The sequence below is a fragment of the Anguilla anguilla genome, chromosome 2 (assembly GCF_013347855.1).
Source record: "Anguilla anguilla isolate fAngAng1 chromosome 2, fAngAng1.pri, whole genome shotgun sequence".
Lineage (NCBI taxonomy): Eukaryota > Metazoa > Chordata > Actinopteri > Anguilliformes > Anguillidae > Anguilla > Anguilla anguilla.
The window spans coordinates 23381032-23405916 of record NC_049202.1 but is presented as its reverse complement, the minus strand read 5'-3'; the positions used below and the strand labels follow the sequence as shown (position 1 = coordinate 23405916).

General features: G+C 45.5%; 1 protein-coding gene across 3 annotated transcripts in view; it reads right to left on the bottom strand.

The window, feature by feature from the left end:
- atrnl1b (attractin-like 1b) overlaps window positions 1-24885 on the bottom strand; it is a 252548-nt gene that overhangs the window by 100997 nt on the left and 126666 nt on the right. For 2 of the 3 annotated variants that reach the window (XM_035404118.1, XM_035404116.1), the window contains exons 13-19: window positions 18836-18954; window positions 18268-18400; window positions 14318-14505; window positions 13009-13222; window positions 12110-12298; window positions 4196-4417; window positions 3481-3618 (exon numbers count right to left, since the gene is read on the bottom strand). In XM_035404118.1, the coding sequence (XP_035260009.1) occupies window positions 3481-3618; window positions 4196-4417; window positions 12110-12298; window positions 13009-13222; window positions 14318-14505; window positions 18268-18400; window positions 18836-18954 (1203 nt within the window). The remainder of the gene's footprint in view (window positions 1-3480; window positions 3619-4195; window positions 4418-12109; window positions 12299-13008; window positions 13223-14317; window positions 14506-18267; window positions 18401-18835; window positions 18955-24885) is intronic. The other variant, XM_035404117.1, reaches the window with a different exon arrangement.

Genomic DNA, 24885 nt, shown 5'->3' with positions numbered 1-24885 from the left:
GCAACAACACCCACCCCAAACATCCAAATTAATACACTCCACTTCACCCAGAGCAACAAAGCCCAACCCAAACAACCAAATCAACAAACTTTACTTCATCCAAAACAACAACGTTTCAGACAGTGTTTCCACTTCCTCATGTCCACACCTGCCTAAGGAATTCTCACTTTTTTAAAAATCTAAAATGCCCAGGAGAATTTCTTGTCCATTTGCAATGTAAAATCTCAGCTTCCTGTCAGAGTGATCTTCAGAAGAAGATGGGCCAGGCGTTTAATGGCAGACCCATGGGGGAAGATCTCGCTTAGTCCTCCAACAGACCCTGCTGCATCGAGGAAGTCTCCATGACGCTAAGCCTGACCCAAGGAGGACGGAGTGTGGCACAGTTGGTAAGGAACTGCGCTTGTAACCGAAAGGTCGTAGGTTCGAATCCCAGGTAAGGACACTGCCGTTGTACCCTTGAGCAAGGTACTTAACCTGCATTGCTTCGGTATATATCCAGCTGTATAAATGGATACAATGTAAAGTGCTAAGTAAAAAAGTTGTGTAAGTCGCTCTGGATAAGAGCGTCTGCTAAATGCCTGTAATGTAATGTAATGTAATAAGCATTTATATCAAACACAGGTTGATGGGGATTTATAAAAGACAGAAATTGTGAATGGCAGTCCCAGGTGCTCACACTACCGTTAAGTAAAGAGCAATCTCAGTAGAGAAAACTGTGTGTGACTGGAAAATATAACAGCTGTAATAGCACCGTGCCTCCGTTGAGAAGGGTGTCTAATGAGCGCAGAATTCACAGCCTGATCCCAGATGTGGCTGTTTTAAATAGAGCTGAGGAATGGCACTACAAACAGACACACGCAGTTCACACACACGCAGCTCACACACACGCAACTCACACGCAGCTCACACCAACGCAGCTAACACACAGCTCTCACACACACGCAGCTAACACACACACAGCTCACACACACATGCAGTTCACACACACGCAACTAACACACGCGCAGCTCACACACACGCAGCTCACAAACGCAGCTAACACACAGCTCACACACACACGCAACTCACACACACGCAGCTCACACACACAGAGCTCACACACACGCAACTCACACACACGCAGCTCACAAACGCAGCTCACACACACGCAGCTAACACACACATGCAGCTCACACACACGCAGCTCACAAACGCAGCTCACACACACAGCTCACACACACACGCAACTCACACACACAGCTCACACACGCAGCTCACAAATGCAGCTCACACACACACAGCTCACACACACATGCAGCTCACACACACACGCAGCTCACACACACACAGCTCACACACACATGCAGCTCACACACACGCAGCTCACACAAACACAGTGCTCACACACACAGCTCACACACACGCCGCTCACACACAAGCAACGCTTACACGTGCAAGTTTAGAATTTTGGCAGGCTCAAATCTCAGGTGAGCCACACTCACTCTTCAAATCAAAGCAAAGTGGGCTGTCAATGGGGTGACTACACATATCCACCAGCTGATCCAAAGAAACACAGACACACAGACAGTAAAGAATTACGTCAAAAGTAATAGTATTCAAACTCAAACTGTTATATATACAGCACTTTTAAACAAATCAATTTGGCTCAAAACTCCCTAAGGCCTCCTACTGCGTCTGACATGTATATCACATTTTACAGATTTCACTGCCTGAAGCATCTGACATCACGTAAACTATATTTGGCCAAATATGATTAAATGTCAGAAGCGAATGACACACTGGGATTCAGGGCCACTGTGGGGGACATGTGGGGGACTTTCACTGCCTGTGCTTAATAACAATGAGCTACACTGACATCAGTATAGCTCGGTTGATCTGACTATGAACAGAGCAACAAGGCAAGGATTGCATTCAGATCGTCACTGTCAGAGCTTTCAGTGGGTTCAGAGCATTTATACTGCTCAGGACAACTACAGTGTGCACAGAGCTGGGGGGGTGGGTGGGCAGGTGAGGTGATATTTATAAAGCATTGGTCGTGTCATTGCGTTTACAGAGCGTTCAGGGCACTTATATAGAGCGTTCAGGGTTACGGTGCAGGAAGTGTTGGAAGCACAGCGAGACACAGCCAGCCTGTGGAGATGTTTCCCGGTGTCTGGTTTTGCCCTGAGGCTCTCCAATAATGCTGAACCACAGGAGTGATTAATCACCTCTTTCCTCGGCTCATTATTACACTAACACATATATTAGCACGTAAATTGTCTCTTCTTCTGTTGTAACAGTTGCCTGGTTTATTTAAAAATTCGAAACCGTGGTCTGGCAGAACTCTATCCTTCCGTTACGTCATGCCAGGCGACTTGCTATTTGTTTGGCTGCAAAACGCCTTTCCGAGTCCCGTTTCCAAGGCCGCCAGTGACAGACTGTGACAGAACAGTGTGTGAAAGTAAACAGTCAGAGAAACGACCTTTCCTTAAGAGCGGAAAGGGGGAGTTGAAAGTTAGGAGGCAGAAGTAAATCTATGCGTGGGTCTTAAAGCGCTAATGGCGAGCGGCTCTGAATAAATGAGTTTATTAAACGGTAAGTGCTTCTCTCCTCTAAGCTCCCTGTGTTCGGCACAATAAGCCGATCTGTATGATCTTGCCCATATAGGAGAAACCCTGCGCGTGTGCGCATGCGTGTGTGTGTGTGCATACAGTGTGAGGAAAAACAAAGTGAGTGAATGTGTGCAAGTGAACGAGTGTGTGTGTGTCTGTATGTGCATGTGAGCAAATACATGTGATTAAGCTACACGTAAGCATGTCCTCCATAGCTCCCCGTGAATGTCTAATCAATGCAGAAGAGCAGGTATTAGTGAGGGGCTATAAAACTCTGCTGCAATATTGATGCATGAATAATTAATCACAGAATATAAAGGGTTTCCCTGGAGACCAAATAACCACCTCAGCAGGGGGCAGCTCCTCAGATTCCAGCTTGGTCTTTTACTGCAACGCATATTGCACATGAATACCCATCTCCTCTCATTACATAACCCGATAATAAAAACACTAATGAGCTTTCAACAGCACAATAAAGAGATAAACACTAACTATACTCTGACAGCCCAAACACAACCCGCCAATCCCCAAGCAGTCATTAAACAGACAGATGGACGGCCATTAAACAGCAGGACAGAGCTCTCGGGGTTAGCGGCTCGTGACTGCGGAGCGGTGGGGATTTAAAGTGCAGGACGGTCACGTCTCCCCGCTGCTTCTCTGTACTAAGCTACGCAACTACGCTCACAAAGAGCGCAGTATCACCGCTTACTAGCAGGGTAACCACCTCTTACTGCGCTCATGTTGCAGCAGCGAACGTTGCTGCGAAGTGGGCCCACAACAGCGAAGCACAGGCCTTGCAAACAACCCAACAATGCCCGACGATATTTTGGCAAGCCTCATTTTCGATCTCGTCCATTGCCGTCTGCTCAGCTGGAACAAGGGCACTCACCTTGGCACTTCCCTCCATTGGTGGGGTCTCCGTGGTAACCCGGCATGCAGGTTTGGCACTGCTGTCCGGTGGTGAGGTTCCTACATTGGTCACACACGCTGCCGTTCACACAGGTGCTGTGCCCGTTACACTGGCAAGCTGGGAAAAGAGGGCGTCCAATCAGAGACCAGCTCCTTTTCTGCCCAAATATATTCAGAGAACTGTAATTGGCTTCCATTAACGAACATGGTACATACTCGTAAACTGAGCCAGCAATAATGTGAATGAAGTGTTGAAAATCCTATAAAATGATTATAACTATGGCAGTGCAACAGTTTAGTATAATGGGTAAGGGACTGATCTTGTAACATAAAGGTGATAGATTAGATTCCTGGCTAGGTCACTGCTGTTGTACCCTTAACCGGCATTGCTTCAGTATATATTCAGCTGTATAAATGTATGTAAATGTTATATATTAACGATGTGTAAGTAACTCTGGGTAAGAGCGTCTGCTAAATGCCAGTAATGTAATGTAACTATAATTTCTTATGGTAATTTTTTTATCAAGGAGAGAGGAAAGAAATCTCCCTCAATAACGACAACTAGCCGTCTGCAGCACAATGCCAATAAATGTCTGCAGGTCATAGTCGGCTAATGACTTGATGTCCCCGAGTCTCTACCCCCCTCCCGGAGTGCTTTCCCCGCTCTACCACACACGACACAGGCATTTTCTCACCGGGACAGGAGATGAAGGCCCAGTCGTAACCGCGGTCCCTGGGACACAGCCCGGGCTCCAGCGCCATGTCCCGGCTCTGCTTGGATGCCGCGCCCTTCATGGGCCCCCTGTACGAACCCTCCACGCACTGACCCCTCCCTGTGTTGCTGGGGTCGCTGCACCACCCGCAGTCTGGCTGCTCCAGGCAATGAGCACAGGTGCGCAGGCCCGAGCAATTTTGAGCTACAGAGCGAGAGAAGGGAGGGAAGGGAGACGGACAGGGTGAGAGAAGAATGGAATAATAATAATTAATAAAATAACGCGCAAACAAATAATAAAAGAACACGAAAATAAAAATGAATTGACATAAAAATGCTAAAATAAATAAAAGATAGGAAAGCACATCAATAAGTTATGATTCCACCAAGCCATAAGATACACCTTTACAAACTTAAGAATGAAAATGCTGAAAAACTAAATTCTGCTTATTGTCCTTAAATGACATCTTTTTCCATTGCTGAAAAACTGAAAAGTTCTGTACTGTGCAGTGTCCAAGCCCAGTGTGGCCCACCCCACATGTAGGTCAGCCTGAAACCTGAAAGAAGCACAGCTGACGTGCAATGCAAAGCTAATGCTACTTGCTAACGCCTGTTGCATCGTTGGGTCCTGCAACACTAGATCAACGTTGCTGTTCATTCTCACAGATTTACAAAGTTCAGTGCAAAAAGGACCTTTAGTGTTTGTCGCATTTGTTTCTTGCGAGGGGGAGATATAGCAACTGTCTAAAAATAGGGTGTCACAATAAAAGCGGGCAATGATTCCTCTTCACTGTGGCCATTCAGAGCTGCGTGTGGGCTCCGATCTCTCTTCAGGAGGACTGCTGGGGCAGGGACAAGAGCATTGACAGTATATAAATGGACGCCAGGACATCGCTATTTTCAATGGGTGAAATTTGAGGCCAACTGTATCACTTCCTGATCGGCCTCTCATTCAATGTATACTGGGAATGCACAAGATTGAGCAGGCCCCACATCCCCGGTTTGTGATACAATAGACATACTCATTGTAGTAGCTGCTCTGTAGACTTAGTTGATTTCAGCATTGAGGTTAGAATGCAAAAGCAAGATTCACAAATCTTCCAAGACATTTTGATATATGAAATTATTCCTCATACTCTCAAAATAACTCACTATAATATGTAGTGTGGATGATAGTTTCCCACTTTCCATATGGCAAACCTCCATCAGAGTTTCAGGATTTAGGGAGCTTCTTCTTTAAACCTGACAGCACAGTTATTCGAGGTTGCAGATTTATGATGTCGTTATTTATGCTGAGAAGCCCAAAAATTGTTACTTCCGCTGCCACGCACTAGGAGAGAAATCCTGGGGTTAAGAGTTGAAAGGGATGATGACTTCCTCCAATCAGTATGGTCTGTAGTCGTGACTAAGCTGCTTCCTCGATTCCTTTTAACTCATAAAAAGCTAACAATGGTATATTTAATTCCATTACCTTAGAGATGTGCATTATATTTGCCTAAATTCCAGTTTCTATTCCTCCCCTCTCTGTGCTCCCTCTCTGGGGGGGGGGGGTGTTTCCACTGTAAGTGGACTGTAGGTGTCTATATTCCATACTGCCGACTCATCTCCTGCACTTTTATTTAATCATTTAATAACTCCCAATGGAACTCCAAGTTCTGCATGTATATCAGTGTGCGCATGCTTCGTGAATCCTGCATGTGAATCACGCTCCCAAGTCGTCTGAGAATTTGATTGCGATGCCTGCGCACACACATCTGTACACATGCTTGCAGCATACACACGCAGATGTACGCACGTAAATATATATACAAATATGTATACTAAAATAGCAATTAAATAATATATAAGAAAAGCACCAGAAAATGATCTACATAGTAATCCATTTAAGCATTTATCAACCACATGGAGATGATGCAGAACTGTTACATAAATTGGGCGCAAGACGATAAATTACAGGGAAGAGGAAAAAAAGGTGGGATGCGAACATGTTTTACAAAATCTGGACATATTTTTACAGCGCTAACAAGCTCAAAGCGAATGTACAGAGCTCAGTTAAGATTATTCATACACACTGCTGGGTATTCATTAAGGCTGTTTACAGTGAGTATATAACTCATGGGTGCAGTCAGTGACAGAGTTCCCATGGCGATGCAAGCACTGCCTAGTTACAGGAACTGTTCCTTCAGCTCTAAGCTGCATAGCCACCTTCAAACTTCATAACAGGGACCTGGATTCCAGGGCTCTGAAACTATCGCAAACTCTGTGTAAAATAATACTAGATAAGATAAGTAATCATATTTACTGTGCTTCATGAAGCTCAATGGAGACCAACTGGAAACACCATCCTGTATTTGATACATGTATTATACTACAGATACATTAGCCACTGACTGCAGTTATATTAGAATCCCAGTGATAAACACACCACTACATTACCATGGTTTCACAGTTTAATGGCCTCACTTAGAAACTTAGGTGCAGACAGCCAGTGGAGGATGTTTGACATTGTTTACACACTCCAGAGCTTCATAACTAGACTTAAATACTAGGACTTTTAACATGCTCCTCAGCTTCAGAGGCAGAAGCCAGGACAGTTTACACACAACAGAGCTTCAGAGGCAGAACCCAGGACTGTTTACACACAACAGAGCTTCAGAGACAGAAGCCAGGACTGTTTACACACAACAGAGCTTCAGAGGCAGAAGCCAGGACTGTTTACACACAACAGAGTTTCAGAATCAGAAAGCCAAGACATTTTACACACTACATAGTGTCATTTTCAGAAAGCCAGGACTGTTTACAGACAACAGAGCTTCAGAGTCATAAAGCCAGGACTGTTTACACACAACAGAGCTTCAGAGTCAGAAAGCCAGGACAGTTTACACACAACAGAGCTACAGAGGCAGAAGCGAGGACAGTTTACACGCTCCAGAGCTTCATAACTAGACTTAAATACTAGGATTTTTAACATGCTCCTCAGCTTCAGAGGCAGAAGCCAGGACAGTTTACACACAACAGAGCTTCAGAGGCAGAAGCCAGGACTGTTTACACACAACAGAGCTTCAGAATCAGAAAGCCAGGACACTTTACACACTACATAGTGTCATTTTCAGAAAGCCAGGACTGTTTACACACAACAGAGCTTCAGAGTCAGAAAACCAGGACTGTTTACACACAACAGAGCTTCAGAGGCAGAAGCCAGGACTGTTTACACACAACAGAGCTTCAGAATCAGAAAGCCAGGACACTTTACACACTACATAGTGTCATTTTCAGAAAGCCAGGACTGTTTACACACAACAGAGCTTCAGAGTCAGAAAACCAGGACTGTTTACACACAACAGAGCTTCAGAGTCAGAAAGCCAGGCCAGTTTACACACAACAGAGCTTCAGAGGCAGAAGCCAGGACTGTTTACACACAACAGAGCTTCAGAGTCAGAAAGCCAGGACGGTTTACACACAACAGAGCTTCAGAATCAGAAAGCCAGGACAGTTCACACACAATAGAGCTTCAGAGGCAGAAGCCAGGACTGTTTACACACAACAGAGCTTCAGAGTCAGAAAGCCAGGCCAGTTTACACACAACAGAGCTTCAGAGGCAGAAGCCAGGACTGTTTACACACAACAGAGCTTCAGAGTCAGAAAGCCAGGACGGTTTACACACAACAGAGCTTCAGAATCAGAAAGCCAGGACAGTTCACACACAACAGAGCTACAGAGGCAGAAGCCAGGACTGTTTACACACAACAGAGCTTCAGAGTCAGAAAGCCAGGACGGTTTACACACAACAGAGCTTCAGAATCAGAAAGCCAGGACAGTTCACACACAATAGAGCTTCAGAGGCAGAAGCCAGGACTGTTTACACACAACAGAGCTTCAGAGTCAGAAAGCCAGGCCAGTTTACACACAACAGAGCTTCAGAGGCAGAAGCCAGGACTGTTTACACACAACAGAGCTTCAGAGTCAGAAAGCCAGGACGGTTTACACACAACAGAGCTTCAGAATCAGAAAGCCAGGACAGTTCACACACAATAGAGCTTCAGAGGCAGAAGCCAGGACTGTTTACACACAACAGAGCTTCAGAGTCAGAAAGCCAGGACGGTTTACACACAACAGAGCTTCAGAATCAGAAAGCCAGGACAGTTCACACACAATAGAGCTTCAGAGGCAGAAGCCAGGACTGTTTACACACAACAGAGCTTCAGAATCAGAAAGCCAGGACAGTTCACACACAATAGAGCTTCAGAGGCAGAAGCCAGGACTGTTTACACACAACAGAGCTTCAGAATCAGAAAGCCAGGACAGTTTACACACTTACATAGTGTCAGTTTCAGAAAGCCAGGACTGTTTACACATTACATAGCTTCAGACTCAGGAAGTGTCTGACTTCAGTCAGATTTAAAAGCCAACACTGTCAGATACTGAAGCCCAGGACTGTGTATTGGATTGAGGCCTTGAGGATATAGTTTGACAAGGATGGAATTCCATTACAGGTTCTTGAAATAATATATCTGCTGTCCTTTATGAAACTAGAGAAAGCTAAGAATGAGGGTCAGATCCACTATGAGAAAATAGTGAGCACAGTTTGTGCTGCTAAGAGCGCAATAGCTGCCAACAACACAATATAGCTGCAAACAATGCAATAACTGCTAACATTATCCATGTCATATTAACAATAGATTCACTAAAGCCTTTATGCAAATCAAGTAACTGTATGACTATGCCAAATAGTGAGCTCTGTTCCGAAGTACAATAGTATGTTAGGCTGCAAAACATGTTTTGTCTATTTTGTTCATGTTTTTAAAAGCCTTCATACGATTTTTTTGAGTTTAGGTCATGCCAGGTTCCATCTTCATCAGCAGTATCTGTACATCATCAGCAGTATCTGTACATTTGAGCCACATCTCAGTTGTCTGAGTGCAGCTTGATTTCTTCAGTCGAAAGTTAACAGCTCACCCGTTGTAACTTTCAGGAGAAATATCTACTCTGTCACAATCCTCCCTCATCTTCACTGCTCTCTCTACACTTCCTCCTCCTGCTTCTTTCTCTAACCTGCCAGTTGACCTTGGTACCTCCACCCTTAACTCATGCCTCTCCCAGTCCCTCGACTCACTTTGTCCTCTTATCTCCAAACCAGCACGCTCTTCACCCCCCTGTCCATGGCTTTCTGAGTCACTACGCTCCAGGAGAACTCTGATGACCTGACCGCATATCACACCCTGCTGGCAACTTTCACATCTGCCCTCACATCAGCTAAAACTTCATTTTTCCAATCAAAGATCAGTGCATGTGTCTCTGACCCATGCAAACTATTCTCCACCTTGTCTTCCCTCCTCATTTCTCCTCCACCCCCATCTCCCTCTTCCTTTTCCACAGATGACTTTCTGGTCGCCTTCGAAGGAAAGGTGGGTAAAATCCAGAACTCCTTAGCCCATCCAGTGAACCCCCCTACCTCCCGAGACAAACCCACGGCCACACAGACCTCCTTCAAGAGGCTGGAGGACTCCGATGTACTCCAACTCATCACTTCTCATCGCGCAACCACCTGTCCACTTGACCCCATCCCACCTACAGTCCTCCAATCCATATCCGGCGAGATCCTTTTCTATCGGTCCTCCATTGTTAATACCTCCCTTGCCTGGTCATGTTCCCTCTGATTTTAAGATGGCTTGTGTTACCCCACTCCTCAAGAAACCCACCTCATACCCCTGATGTAACGAATTATCGGCCCGTATCGCTTCTAACTTTTCTGTCCAAAACCCTTGAGCAAGCAGTGCCTAAACAACTAATCTCTTTTCTCCATAAGAACAACCTGCTAGACCCTCACCAGTCTGCCTTCTGATCCAGGCATTCAACAGATACTGCCCTCCTGGCTGTAACAAAGGCACTCGCCACTGCAAGAGCCTCACGCCTCTCCTCTGTCCTGATCCTTTCTGACCTGTCTGCAGCATTCGATATGGTCAACCACAATCTACTCCTCTCCACTTTGGCTGAGATGGGCATTTCTGGGACTGTTCTGTCTTGGTTCGCTTCCTATCTTGCAGATAGGTCCTACCAGGTCACCCGGATGGGGTCTGCCTCTGCTCCTCATCCTCTTGTTACGGGAGTACCACAGGGATTTGTACTGGGTCCTCTGCTGTTCTCCATATACACCAAATCTCTTGGTTCAGTTATTAATTCACACAGCTTCTCCTATCACTGTAATACAGACAACACGTAACTCTTCTTCTCTTTCCCCCCCTCTGCCTCACAGGTTGATGATAAAATATCTTCCTGCCTGGCTGACATCTCAACCTGGATGGCTAGCCACCACCTGAAGCTCAACCTCAACAAAACTGAGCTGCTGTTCTTCTCATACAAGACCTCCCTACTACTTGAGCTCTCAGTCACGGTTGATGGCACCACAGTGACTGCCTCTCACCCTGCAAAGAGCCTGGGGGTGGTCCTGGACGACCAGCAAGGAGCACATCAAGGCAACATCATGGTCCGGCAGATTCCTTCTGTACAACATCAGGAGGATTGTATTTGTCCTAACATTGTAGCTTGTTCTTCTCCCTAGTTTGGTATGGCATAAGTTAGGTCAGAATAATGTTCACTGCGTGAACTGAACTGTGTTCTTGGCTATAAATAGCTGTACGATATGAGTATTGTACCTTACTGAACCTTTTGTAGTTGTCCAATGACCACCATTGGTTGAATGACTATCAAATTGACTTTTTAAAATTTTTTTGGAACATCTTACCATCTCACTTAATAGACTTTGACTGTCTCAAATGAATAGTTTTCATCAAAACAGCATTGTTATTGGAGCTGGAGCGGTCTGAATATTTGTCTCTTTACAATAAAACACCCTGCTTAAATTATAGCAGAAAACAGACTGAAGAGGACATGTTCAATGTCATTTTTGCCATTAAGCAATTCTGGTACAGCATGACTCAGTCTGTAATGATGAACAGTCTCTATCTCCTTAAACCCAAAGAGGCCTAACCTTGTAGAGAAGATTTGCATTGCAACTGAGTTTTAGATTGTCCTAAGAAATCCAAGCTTTTTATGAATTGTAGGTTGCAACCATCTTTGTGAATCAGACAAATCATGTGTTGAGCCTAATTTGCTTCGAAATTAATAATTTTGGCAATTACATTTAGTGAGGAAGGTATAGTGCCATGTGAAAAAGCAAATGGCCCCTTAGTTACACAATCAACCAATAAACTATTTAATTGATACTGATTGAACACATGCAGCCAGCCTTGAATGCAGCCAGCCTTGTTGAATCTAAACCTCACTCACTTTGAACCTTAAAAAAAGCTGTTGAAATATCAGTCTGGAAAGGGTTACAAAACCATTTCTAAGGCTCTGGGACTCCAAAAAACAACAGTGAGAGTCATTATCCCCAAATGGAGTACGCTTGGAACAATTGTGAATCTTCTTTCTCATCCGTGAAGCAAATACAGCATTTCACAGTAAGAACATCATGCCAACAGTCAACTTGGGTATCAAAACAGGTGATACCAACATGGGCGGTAAGGGTTTTTTGATAACCTTTTTCATGAAATAAATTAAATAATAATTTTTAAAAACATTGTGTTTACTTAAGTTCCCTCTGTCAAGTATCACATTTTATCTAAAGATCTGAAACCATTCAGTGTGACAAATCTTCAAAAATAGAGGAAATCAGGAAGGGGGCAAATACTTTCTCCTGGCACTGTATTCACTCACACACAGAGAGGAAGGTAAAGTATATACTCACAAACACAGTGAGGAAGGTATGTACTCAGACACAGTGAAGAAGGCATATACTCACACAGGGAGGAAGGTATACACTCACAGACATACAGAGGAAAGGGGACATTAAATCTCTCTCTTACACACAGGCACATTGAACAGGATATATGCTCACCCACACACTCTCCAGTCTGCCACTCCAGACACTGTCCGTAGGGAAAGGAGATCACATAGGCGTTGGAGTCAACGCAGCGCTTGGTGCTGCTGCACCACATGCACTCCATGGCCTGGCTGGTGCAGTTGGCGCAGGAGTTGCGCAGGGAGCAGGGTGTCTTGCATGGCCGAGCATTCTGATTGGGGCTCACTGTGGGAGAGACAAATGTAAACAAACTTACGACAGTGGTCGTAACAGGTGGGCTTTTGGAGGGAGTTGTGTTTTAGGGTGGTGGGCTGTTGGAGGGAATTGTGTATTAGGGTGGTGGGCTTTTGGAGGGAGTTGTGTATTAGGGTGGTGGGCTGTTGGAGGGAGTTGTGTTTTTGGATGGTGGGCTGTTGGAGGGAGTTGTGTTTTAGCGTGGTAGGCTGTTCGAGGGAGTTGTGTTTTAGGGATGTGGGCTTTTAGTGGTAAAGGCATTACGTATTAGGGTGCTGGGGTAAATGAGAAGGCTGAATTTTAGGCTGCTGGGGTGTTGGGACTTTAGGGGGGATTGTGTTTAGCGTATTGGTTCATTAGAAGGGGTGGCATTTTAACCTGTTCTGCTATTAAGGGGTGTTGTGTTTTGGAGTGCTGGGTCGTTAGGAGAGTTGCGTTTTAGGCTATTGGGAGGGTAGTGTTTTGAAATGTTGGATTATTAGAGGAGTGTTGGGCCATTAGGAGGGTCATGTTTCAGGGTGTTTGGTTATGAGGAGGGCGTGTTTTAAGGATTGCTGGACTGTCCGACGGGTTCATGTTTTAGCCTGTGGGGTTGTGTTTTAGGGTGTTTGGTTATTAGAGGAGGGTGTGTTTTGAGGGTTGCTGGATAGTCAGAGGGGTTCGTGTTTTAACCTGTGGAGCTACATTCCGGGGTATCTCACCGACAGGTTTTTCGCATATGAGGCCGTCAGTCGTGGCGGTGCAGGGGTTGGCCTTCAGGCCCGACACCTCGGCCCGGTCCAGGTAGGCACAGAACCCCGAATCGCTGGGCTCGCCCGGGAGCCACTGCAGGGAGGTGTTGGTGAAGGGGGAGGAGTCCTCCCAGCCCCAATAGGACACGTTAATCTTCCTCAGCCCTACCCACGGGGAGATCTTCTGCCAAGGGGGAGAATCACAACGCAACACACCAAAAACACAGCATAGTTAAAACGCACAGATCACACTCATAAACACAGCAAAGTTTCTCTATAAACCAGAACCGTTGCCAGAGGCTGGTCTATTTTGCACACCCTGTAACCACGACTCTGGTTTGTCACAAAGGTGAGTGGCAATTCTGGGGATCTGCTCCACTGACCAGGACCGTTTTTTTTGGGGGGGCGGTTATTGTGGAGGGTTGGTATAGTGCTCCTGGTTTGTAGTTGTAGGTAGCATATCCGCATATCCCCAAACACACAACAATTCTACATCCCCAACAATGGAAAAGCATTTCCTCCTCGCAAAGAAAAACGGTTTTTAAATTGTATTTCTTACCACTTGCTGGGTTCTGGCTGAACAGAATGCAGAATCAATCGATGGATAGAAACAAACAAAAAAAGGCAGCACTAGAAATGATCAATATTTTAGAAGCACTTCGAATATGGGAATGGACCTGCCCTCTGCCCTCTGCAGAAGCCAAAGTCTCTGAAAGAGTGAGAACCGGCCTTTTTTCTGGCACAAATTACAGGAATTTACAGTACAAGCCGAGCCAGGGCATACTGGCCAGCTAGTCCTAAGTGACCCCATACAGGGTAAACAAAATTAACTCTCCAAAACAGTAAAGCACTGCTCCTATCTGTAGGATCAAGGGAGCTTCTTGCAAACTCCACTATTGCAAATGACAAATGTCTCAACAACAAGACATAAGGCAAATTGGTGCATGCTTGTACTTTAAAAATTCTGTTGGAATTCAGTTTAACAGTTTAATTAGAAATACAGTCCACCATAATAAATTTTAATAGATAAAACAGCATTAGTTACAATCTGAGGCTAACTATCTGTTTCAAGGTTTATGTACAAGCCCAGTAACTGTGAGGAGATTGATATCTAGAATAATCCATGTTTGCTTCCTACCATTTCTGGATGGAGGACAGTGTAAGTGCTGTACGTACTTTTGCTGTCACTGTGTTTACTTCACACAGGAACACACACGTACACACACACACACACACACACACACACACACAGCAGGCTGCTCCTGGATCAGCGACTCACCTTCTCCTGCAGCTCGTACTTTTGCAGCTCCTCCAGAATGAAGTCGACCTGCTTCGCGCTGGTGAGGGAGGCGATGCTGCCGTCCAGGTTCTTGCAGTAGTGCTGCGCGTTGTCGTAGCTCTCACGGCTGGAGTTTATTCGCAGACAGGCCTCCCCAACGCGGCTCCAGCCATCCCCACACAGGTGGGCTATAACCCCATAGAAGAGAGCGGGTCACACACATCACACATCAAAGCAATCAATGTAAGCATACTTTCATTTCATAGATCTGCACCACCCAAGTTAAATATTAAAAACTGGAGAAACACATTTTTAACAGATAATGTGGCAAGAACAGATGGAAGAGCAAAAAAAGGGAGGAGGGTGTAGATGTCGATGTGCAGGTGAGACATCTACTTTAGACTCAGCTAGAATCTAGCACTCTCTTTGAAATATAATAGACATTTGTGTTTTTTGATGGTATTGTTATGGCAGAACACAAATGGAATGCTTTTCTCCATAGGGGAAAACAGCAACATTTGTAAAAGCTAAATCCAAGTAAGATATCCAAGAATATTTTCAAGAATGTGCCTGTAAAAATGAATCGGTAAAAATGAGACACTTAAATAAATGATAGATAAAATGCAACAAATAATATTACGGATTGTTGTGAACCACCTTAAAATGAGCAAGTTCAACATTTTGGTATCAAAGAGATTCTAAAGTAGAAAGATTATTAAATTTTAATTCTTCCATCTTTGTTACAAAAAGTGACAGATTAAGACTCGCAACAGATGAGAGATCCTGTAATACCCTCTCTATCATGTTTGGATAAATATTTAATTTCTCAAGGCTAATTAATTGACCATTTATTCAGGAGATGGCAGCCTAAATAGAAAATCTGCTCATTTGCAGCGTTTGTACACACACAGAACTGAGTTAAATATCATTTTTGGAAAGCAAATTCAACAAAGCATGAATTGTTTAAGTTAAATTGACTAAAATCTTATCTACCTTAAGTTTTTTTAAACCATAGGTAGCCTAATATCATTGACCTGTAGTGTAAGCAAAATAGGCACTAACGTTTCAAGAAATATGGCAAAGAAAGAGTTTGGTTTAGATGTGCGAAGCCAAGAACATATTGTGGCAATTCCCAGCAAGAAATTGAACCTTAAGATTTCCAGGTGCAGTGTTCAGCACACACTCAGAAGGGTCCAGCTGATGGGCAGGAAGACTAAGGATAACGTTAGGGGCAGAGGACAAATATCTTGTGGTGTCGAGCAAAAGATACCACCACAAAACTTCACCAAAATTACAGGAATAATTCAATGCAACTCCAGAGAAACCAGTTTCACTGAATACAGTGAAACGGCTTAAAATGATGTGTTTCTGTTGTTTCCCAATCTTTCTTGGTCCAGTGTTGATGCTGGTTTAAAAGGATGTGTTTCTGTTGTTTCCCAATCTTTCTTGGTCCAGTGTTGATGGTGGTTAGCCCACTGGAGCCTTTTCTTCACATAGCAAAGGCTTTTTCACAGATATGCATAGTTCAAGACCAAGAGATTGTAGTCGCCATTTCACTGTAGTCAGGTAAGCTGGTGACTCCCTAGTTGCACTGAGTTCTTCCTGTAGTTGTGGTGCAGTTTATTTTGCTAGACCTCACATTTTTATCCCATTAGCCAGGAAAATGATGATAAAGGCATTGAAATGCATTTTCAATCTCACTAGCTGGTCAGTCGGATAAAATACATTCCAATACTTATCACTTTTTAACTTTTTCCAGTTTTCAATCTCACTAGCTGGTCAGTTGGATAAAATACATTTCAATACTTTTTAACTTTTTCCAAATTAACAAGCAGTTACAGAATTAGCTCGCCTGGTAACGTATCAAGGAATGAGTTAGCTTGCAGTCTTAATCCATTCTCAAGTTTAGTAGCTAACAAGCTAGTAGTCTGCTATTTTAATAGCTCATTAATTGCCAGTTTAGTCATTTTAGCTGGCTAGCTGGATAATTGTCCTGTAATGTTTTATCTTTTTTATGCAGAAGGACATCATTAGCAAAACATACGTAATTGGGCATTTATCATTCATGGCATGATAAATTAAGTAATCACAGTGATGGAAACATAACTATGTAGTTTCTGTTAACATTTTTCTGACCAAGCACAGGCCGTATTTGTGGCATGGCATTTTATAAAGTTAATAAAAATTAACCACAAGTTTCAAGGGGTGCGTGCCTCAACTATGACCAAAGAATTGAGAAATAAATTTGCTCATTCTCCTTCAAGCCTCCAAACTGCAAGGGGGCCACTAAGAGGGCCACAAGCCAACAGCTCTGACTTATATTTGCCTCCTACAGTACAGGGACAGACTCATTATTGCAGGTGGCACACAACCCAGCACGCAGACTTAGCCAACAAAGGGTACTGGGATGCTGCCCTACAGTACTGAAATTCTCTTGAGAACTCATTTGTATTTCATGTGTAGGAATCATGAAATAAAAATATCTCGCAGCATGAATACATTGTGGGATTTATTTTGAATGTACATGTGGGATTGTGTTATATAAGCTGTTCTCACAATTCCACGCCGAAATTGAAGCCGAAACGTAGGGCCCTGCTAAAACCTTTCTGTATGCACACGCATAAATAACTTCGGGTGAGAGCGTCAGCTAAATGCCTCAATGCAATTATAACATTGCAGTGTATATAAAACCTCTCCTCAAGATACAAACCTGCACACCATCTCAAATGCTAAATGAGGCTGTTAGAGTGATATACCTGGACCTACAGCACTAATGAGCGATAATAATGATAATATGAAGTTAATCTGTATATAAACCACGCTGGATTATGTCACGACCCAAAACCAGACATGGTAAAACCTGATTCAAATGCACTTGGCTGTTCTAATAAACACGCCCTTATCCTCATTCTAATCTGGTCAACCTTTAGTGTTTTCAGTGATACAACCCAGAAACCTTCTCATAAACAGAACCGAAACAATCCTAATTGACCCACTTCTCACTTATATTCCACAAAAGACTTGTTTTTGTTTGTGTTTCTGTATGAATATTAAAAATACATCACATACCAGCTATAAACCCACTTGTGAGCTCCCCAGATTTCCACAGGGGTAATTTTACACAAACATAAAATTATGTATCTTACGCTCACATCGTTGCTTTAATGGAAATTGGGCTTAGCATACTAATGGGTTGTCTAGCAAAGACCCAGAAATAATGGCTGAGAGACTACGAAGGCAGGAAAAACATCCTAAAATAGACAGTTACTCCATGTAGCTAACACAAATACGCACACACAGATATATAAATACATTCTCTGTTTCTCTCTCTCACTCACACACGAACAGACACAGACTCATTCACAGACACATTCAGTCATTCACAGAACTGATGGACATACCGCATAGACACAGTATAAATATCAATATTAGCATATTTGCAGGAGAAATCTGTGGAAGGATTTTGTAAATAACTGGTGACAAACTACTTAATGACTAAAACTGAAAGAGCAGCTGAGTGGTGTTTCCTGCTCCAGGCACCAGGCGTGAATGAGTGCTGCGTTCTGGTATCAAATCTGGACCAAGCCCATGCCGACTGTGGCCAGCAGCCCCACAGGGCTACGCGTATTTGGTGCCAGCATCACCCGGTGAGGGAGGGTTTCAGCCGGCCAGGTTTACAATGTTGCGTTGCACACCAGCAACACCCGCTGGTCGAATGGGCACCTGTGGTTCGCCTGTTGAGCTGCACGTGACGTGAAGTGTATTCCTCTGATTCATGCCTGTGTAAACCCGACTTGTTAACTGCGATATGACAATGTCTGTGTCTCTCAATAAGCGATGCAGTATGAGCATGATTGACCATTCTAAATTTGGAAGTAAGAAAAAAAAACACCAGAAACAGTCCATAGGTAAAAAAATGTTTTAAAGGGGTGTAGCCTGTCCTGTCTCACCAGGCAGGGCATGGCACTCTTGCTGCTGTGGATCCCATTGGCAGTTGAGGTTGAGAGCGCAGGCCCTGCAGGTAGCCAGCCGGATGCACACCTGCTCCTTCCTAATGTGACACTTGCTGAAGTTCTTTACTGACTGTAAGTGAAAGAGAGTGATAGAAAGCAATAGACAGAATTTATACAAAGAACACTGTGCTAATGTAACAATTCTCCATAGGCAACAACATACTACAACATTCTTCACTCAAACCTAAACAGAAATCAACACTGCACAAATAATAAGAGATTGAAGCTGTTTGGTGCCCTCTGAACCATACCTAGAGACAACTATGTTCTTCACTACAGATTACTCAGACAGTAACTACATCATATTTGAGCCTCATTCGCCAGTACTCCAACAAAACTTTCCTGCCCTCTCTATCCCCTAAGAAATGAAGAACGTCCCATTTAAACTAGATTATAAACATTCTCATTTCAGTCAAAACTCTTAAGTACAGTAAGCTAGGTGGAATTAAACCAGAGCTACAAGTCAGATCAGGACATGTCTCTGTCCCCTTGCTGGCTGACTCACTAAAGTGAAGTTGCTGGAGCTGGAGATGCACTTCTTATCATCACACCACTGACAGCCGTTAGTGTTGGAGGTGCAGCTGGAGCAGTCGGAGTACCTGTAACATCTCTCGTCCGCTGCTACTGGAAGGGAGGTAGAGAGAGGGAGGGAGAGAGAGAGCAGGACAGAGAGAAAGAAAGAGAGAGGGAGAGAAGGAGAAAGAGCAGGAAAGAGGAAGGGTGTAAAAGAAGGAAGACACAGACAAAGAGAAAGGCAGGGACAGAGGGAGGGAAGGAGAGAGAGAAATGAGGAAGCCATCCAGAGCACCCACCCAAAGCTATTCCCCTCAGATTCACCCGTAAAACCAGGTCACGTGGTCCCATTTCACCAGACGGATATAATTACGCTCTCGTTCAACCTGGTCACAATTAAGCCAAACCGACCTCTGGTGCTGATCATATAAAAAGCACTGTGGCTAAAATGCCAAACCTGTGTGGTTGGTTCCCAGATAGAAAGGATTTAAACAGTACAGCCATGGCCGGTCTGTTTGTCTGGCTGAGGGCGTTTATTTGCCTGGCTGCCTGACTATCTGTCTGTCTCCTGCAGATAAGGATACTGAGTAATGGAGTACTGAAATTAGACTAATCAGCCAGTCGTCTTTTTCTCTCACCGATTAATGCTGTTTAAACACACCTTTGAAACCTCTCAACGCAGATTAATCACAGACCATCACAACTCAAAGGTGCAATTACAGATGATTACCTAAAATTGAAGGCCGATTCAGTGTTTTTCGCTTTCAATGTCCAAATGGATACATCTATGTACATTTTTGTTTAGTGATAATTTACTACTTCCATATGAAAGGCTGTTGAACAGGTAAAGGCTTCCACATGCTTCAAATGAACTGGTGCGGATGACGCGTTATCTGGCCACATCGGACAGTGTTGTTGTTCATACCTTTTCCAAAGTAGCTAAACTCGCTGCTGCAGGGGAGCTATAACTGGGTCCTTGAACCTATGCTGTCACGCAACAGCAGGAACTCACAAACTGATCCACAGGATCTCTGAATAAATATATGTATCTTGATGGGGACACACACATTGGAAGGGGGGCCATTTAATCATTCTCAGCTGACAGCCCAGTTCACTAATGAATACATTTCTGTTATTGCTTAAAAATTTGATAAACACAAATATTAAATAATCTTGAATACAACCCCATGAAGGTTATATTGAATTACTCTCCCCAGCTTCCTTGCAATGTTGTTTGATGTTTTTCAGTTCTTTAAATGTAAGCTTAACCAAGTGAGACAAAGGCAAAGGTCCATAAACCCACAATGCAATCCAATATGGTACATAGGATATTAATCAGGGAGGCAGTCCATTCTTCTTCCCTTACTGGTTGTTCTCACCGGCATCAAAGCTAAATTGGAAACTTCAGGAGTTTCTGTGATGGTAAAGTGTGGAGGTGTTGACAAAGCACTCAATATAAAACACATGATGTTGTTATTGTAGAGGGTCTTCGGCAAGGAGCTTTACAGAAAGATGGAGTTTTACAGAAAACTTTGTTTCATCACCAGCATTCCCACTGCTAACGAGCGCAAAGCCTCAACATTCCCATCATGCACCTCTCCTGTATCAGTAGGGGGTTGAAGGGGGGTCTGTAGGTTGAGTCAGAAATAATGAAAATAAAAATCAAACAAATTGTTTTGCCTTCTAGACTAACAGTGTCCCATTTACCAAATTCAAAAAGCACAAAGGCACGAGCACTGCTGCACAAAGGATTATGTAAATGGTGCGTGAGCTCATTCTCTCAGTGTCAGACTAGTGCAGTTGTCCCTGGGAGTACAGTAAGCAGATGAAACCAGGCAGGGTAAATAATTCCATGTGGTCATTATTTCAGTAGGGAGGTCCAGGAACAGTCAAAACCTGAAACCATGAGTGAACTATGCACTGCCTCAGGTGGAGTCAAGCCTTAAGTACAGGCAAGTGCATCTCTCCATTAAGTGATAAGGGCACATCATTAATGCTTACAGGTACCATCATTAATGGATATGCATGATTACAGGTAGCATCTTTAATGGATATACATGCTGTGGTAGACGGCAGGGAGAGGTGAGGGGAGTGGTAATTGAGGGCAGATATGTTGCAGCCCGCTGGCTCCACCCCCGAGCCTTATATGGACTTCCTGCCCCAACGAGGCAAGCCTGGGCTTCATTAAGCCATTAAGTGCATGGGGATAAAAGGGGAAGCGGTTTGCACAAACAGCGCAAAGTACCGAGAGGGAAACGCGTGTTGCGGAGAGTGAGAGAGAGCTGAGAAATATCTGTGTGATTACCTGTTGTGACCTGGACTGTTTGACTAACCCCACTGTGTACCGAACTGTTTTGGCTTTTTTGGATTACCCCTGGAATATGGAGAAAGGACAACGAGAACGGATTGTAGACTGTGAATTGGTTGCTGAATTTCCCCCTTTCCCTCCGTTTGTAAATTTCCCTAATAAATCCCCCAATTGCACTCTAGTTGTGTTTCGTGTGCGTGTTTAGTTATTTAATTGGTAACGTGGAAACCCCACACCCGTGAGCCTGCCACATATGGTGGAGAATGCAGGCATCATCCAAGCTCAATAACTAAACAGACACGGAGCATAATGGAAGCATTAGTGAAACAACTAGTGGAGACGAACATAGCGCAGCAGGTTATGCATCAGGAGTTGCTGGAGGAACAGCGTCAGCAGACCGCTCTCCTGCGAGCTGAACTCAGCCAGCTGACAGCCGCCCATGCCGCCGTGGTTGCAGGCGCAGCAGTCTCCCATCCTAAACCCAGTATGTTTCTGCTGAAGCTAACAGAAGCTGATGACATTGAGGCTTACCTCCAAGCCTTTGAGAGGACGGCGGCTAGGGAGAAATGGCCCCATGAGCAATGGGCCAGCCTGCTAGCACCCTTCCTGTCAGGCGCGGCACAGAAGACCTATCAGGATCTGACGGCTGAACAGGCGACGCATTATGCAGGGCTGAAAAAGGAAATCCTGCACCGGTATGGTTACACTCTGATTAGCCGGGCGCAAAGGTTCCATGATTGGACGTATGATGCCACAGTGTCCCCCCGATCGCAAATGCATGATCTGATTAGGCTGACCAAGAGCTGGCTAACGGCGGAACCACTGACGACCACGCCCCTCGAGAAAGTGGTCATTGATAAATTTCTACGCTCTCTCCCATTTGAAGCTAAGAAGTTGGCAAGCCAAGCTAACCCACAGAGCGCGGATCAGCTGGTGGAACTGGTGGAAGGTCAACAGGTGGCTTTGGAGGTCCTGCGCAGCGGACGACCACTGAAGGCTGAACCCTCCACTCGCCCAAAGGAGCGGAGAAGGATGGAGGACCATGCCTGGACCACGGCCAAGGATGGAGGGACCCCAATAGTCAGCTCCCCAAGACGACGCCCCTTCCTGAACATGGACGGCAGGAAGTGCTACGAGTGTGGTGAGCCAGGACACATCGCCTGGAGCTGTACAAACAGTGATGTCCAGATGCCTTCGGCCTCAGCCAGTGAGGTAGGCACCGGGCGTCCCTGTGGCTTGCTGATGGCATGCTGGGCTGAGGAGAGTAGTCCTACCCCTGTTACCCCGGTAAGGGCCAATGGAAAGGACACCACAGCACTTTTGGACTCCGGGAGTATGGTGACCCTGATTCGCCCCGACTACGCCCAGTCCCCGAACCTGACTGACACCGTGGCCATCACATGCATACACGGTGAGACTAAGAACTACCCTACCACACTCCTCCACCTACAGACCACAAAGGGACAACACACGGGACCAGCGGGAGTCGTCCCAAACCTACCTTATCGGGAGAGATTCCCCGATGTTCCGCCAACTGTGGGCCAGTATGTCCGGAGATGTGGGGAAACGAGGGAACCAAAAGGGAGGAGGAAGCCGGAGAGGCAGGAGGGATGCCAGAAGGGGTGATAGCTGGATGTGTGGATTCCAGGAAGTGGACCCCCAGGCGTCAACAGAACCCCTCTCTGAGGGCGACTCAGAAGCAAGACTGGAGGAAGGTGAGGCGAGTCTGGACGGCATATTCCCGATGGACCACGAGGTGGCGCCAGAGCCCGGTTTGGGACGGCCCAAATGGAGGATTCCAACCTGGCCAGCGGTCTTCAGCAGGTGGCAGTGGTGGACAGAAAGCCTATCGAGGGGGTAAGTCAGATCACATACCCCCATTTTTCGATAAAGAAGAAATTGTTTTATAAGGTTGTGAAGAAAAACGACGAATGTTTGGAATTGTTGTTGGTGCCCCGACGCTTTGTACAAACTGTCCTGCAGTTGGCGCACTCCCACCTTCTTGGGGCTCACCTAGGGGTGGAGAAGACCCTAGACCGGATCAAGGCACGATTTTACTGGCCTGGTGTGAAGAGGGCAGTGGAAGATCACTGCGGCAGTTGCCCGGAGTGCCAACAGGTGGCACCAAAACCACACTTTCGCAGCCTCTTAAATCCCCTACCCATCCTTTCAGTCCCTTTCAGCAGGATCGCAATGGACCTGGTGGGACCTCTACCCAAGAGCAGCCGAGGGCACCAATACATCCTGGTGATTCTGGAATTATGCCACCAGGTACCCAGAAGCTATCCCCCTGCGCACCATGGCTGCCAAGGGAATCGCACGGGAGCTAGTCATGCTGTTCGCCCGAGTCGGCATCCCCGACGAGATATTAACCGACCAGGGAACCCCGTTCATGTCGCGAATCATGAAGGATCTCTGCAAACTAATGAAGATAACCCAGTTGCGCACCTCAGTGTACCACCCGCAGACCGATGGATTGGTGGAAAGATTCAATCGAACCCTAAAGCAGATGCTAAAGAAGGTGATGGAGGCGGACGGGAGGAATTGGGACCAGCTACTACCCTACCTGATGTTCTCGATCCGAGAAGTGCCCCAAGCTTCAACAGGTTTCTCTCCCTTTGAACTCCTGTACGGGAGATGACCCCGAGGACTACTGGACGTGGCTAAAGAAGCCTGGGAACAGCAACCGTCGCCCCATTGAACCATGGTGGAACACGTGGAAGACATGAGAGACTGGATGGCAACCCTGTGGCCCCTGGTACGAGAACACATGCAGGAGGCACAGGATGCCTAAGCACGGGTGTACAACAGAGGGGCGCAACGAAGAGACTTCCAGCCAGGAGACAAAGTGTTGGTGTTGGTCCCCACCTCAGAATGTAAGTTTTTGGCCCAATGGAACGGGTCATATGAAGTCCTTGAGAAGGTGGGTGAAGTCAATTATAGGGTCAGACAGCCGGGGCGTAGGCATCTGACCCAGATTTACCATGTGAATTTGTTAAAAAAATGGAATGCACGTGAGGTACTCTACTCCATTCCCCCAAAGAAGGCTACTACAGAGACCAAGCCTGTGGAGGTGCCACTGGGGGAGCAGCTGAGCCAAGCACAGAAGCAGGAGCTGAGGGAGTTGGTCGGCCAGAACCAGGATGTGTTCTCCAGTGAACCGGGACACACCGATCTGGTACAGCACAACATCATCACTGAACCCGGGAAAAAGGTGAAGTTGAGACCCTACCGCATACCAGAAGCAAGGAGAGACACCATCAGGGACGAGGTAAAAACGATGTTGGAAGCTGGAATCATCGAAGAGTCGAATAGTGAGTGGTGCAGCCCCATAGTGTTAGTGCCAAAACCAGACGGCACCATTCGCTTCTGTAATGATTTTAGAAAGTTGAATGAAATCTCAAAGTTCGATGCCTACCCGATGCCCCGAATTGATGAACTAATAGAACGGCTAGGGACCGCCCGGTTTATCAGCACACTTAACCTGACAAAGGGTTATTGGCAGGTGTCCTTAGCTCCCGAGGGGCGGGAGAAAACTGCTTTCGCCACCCCTGACGGGCTGTTCCAGTACAAGAAGCTGCCCTTTGGATTGCACGGGGCCCCACCCACCTTCCAGAGGTTGATGGACCAGGTTCTCCGTCCACATCCTGAGTATGCGGCGGCCTACCTCGATGATATTGTAATCCATGGGAACAAGTGGGAGATCCACCTAAACCAGGTGAACACAGTTTTGC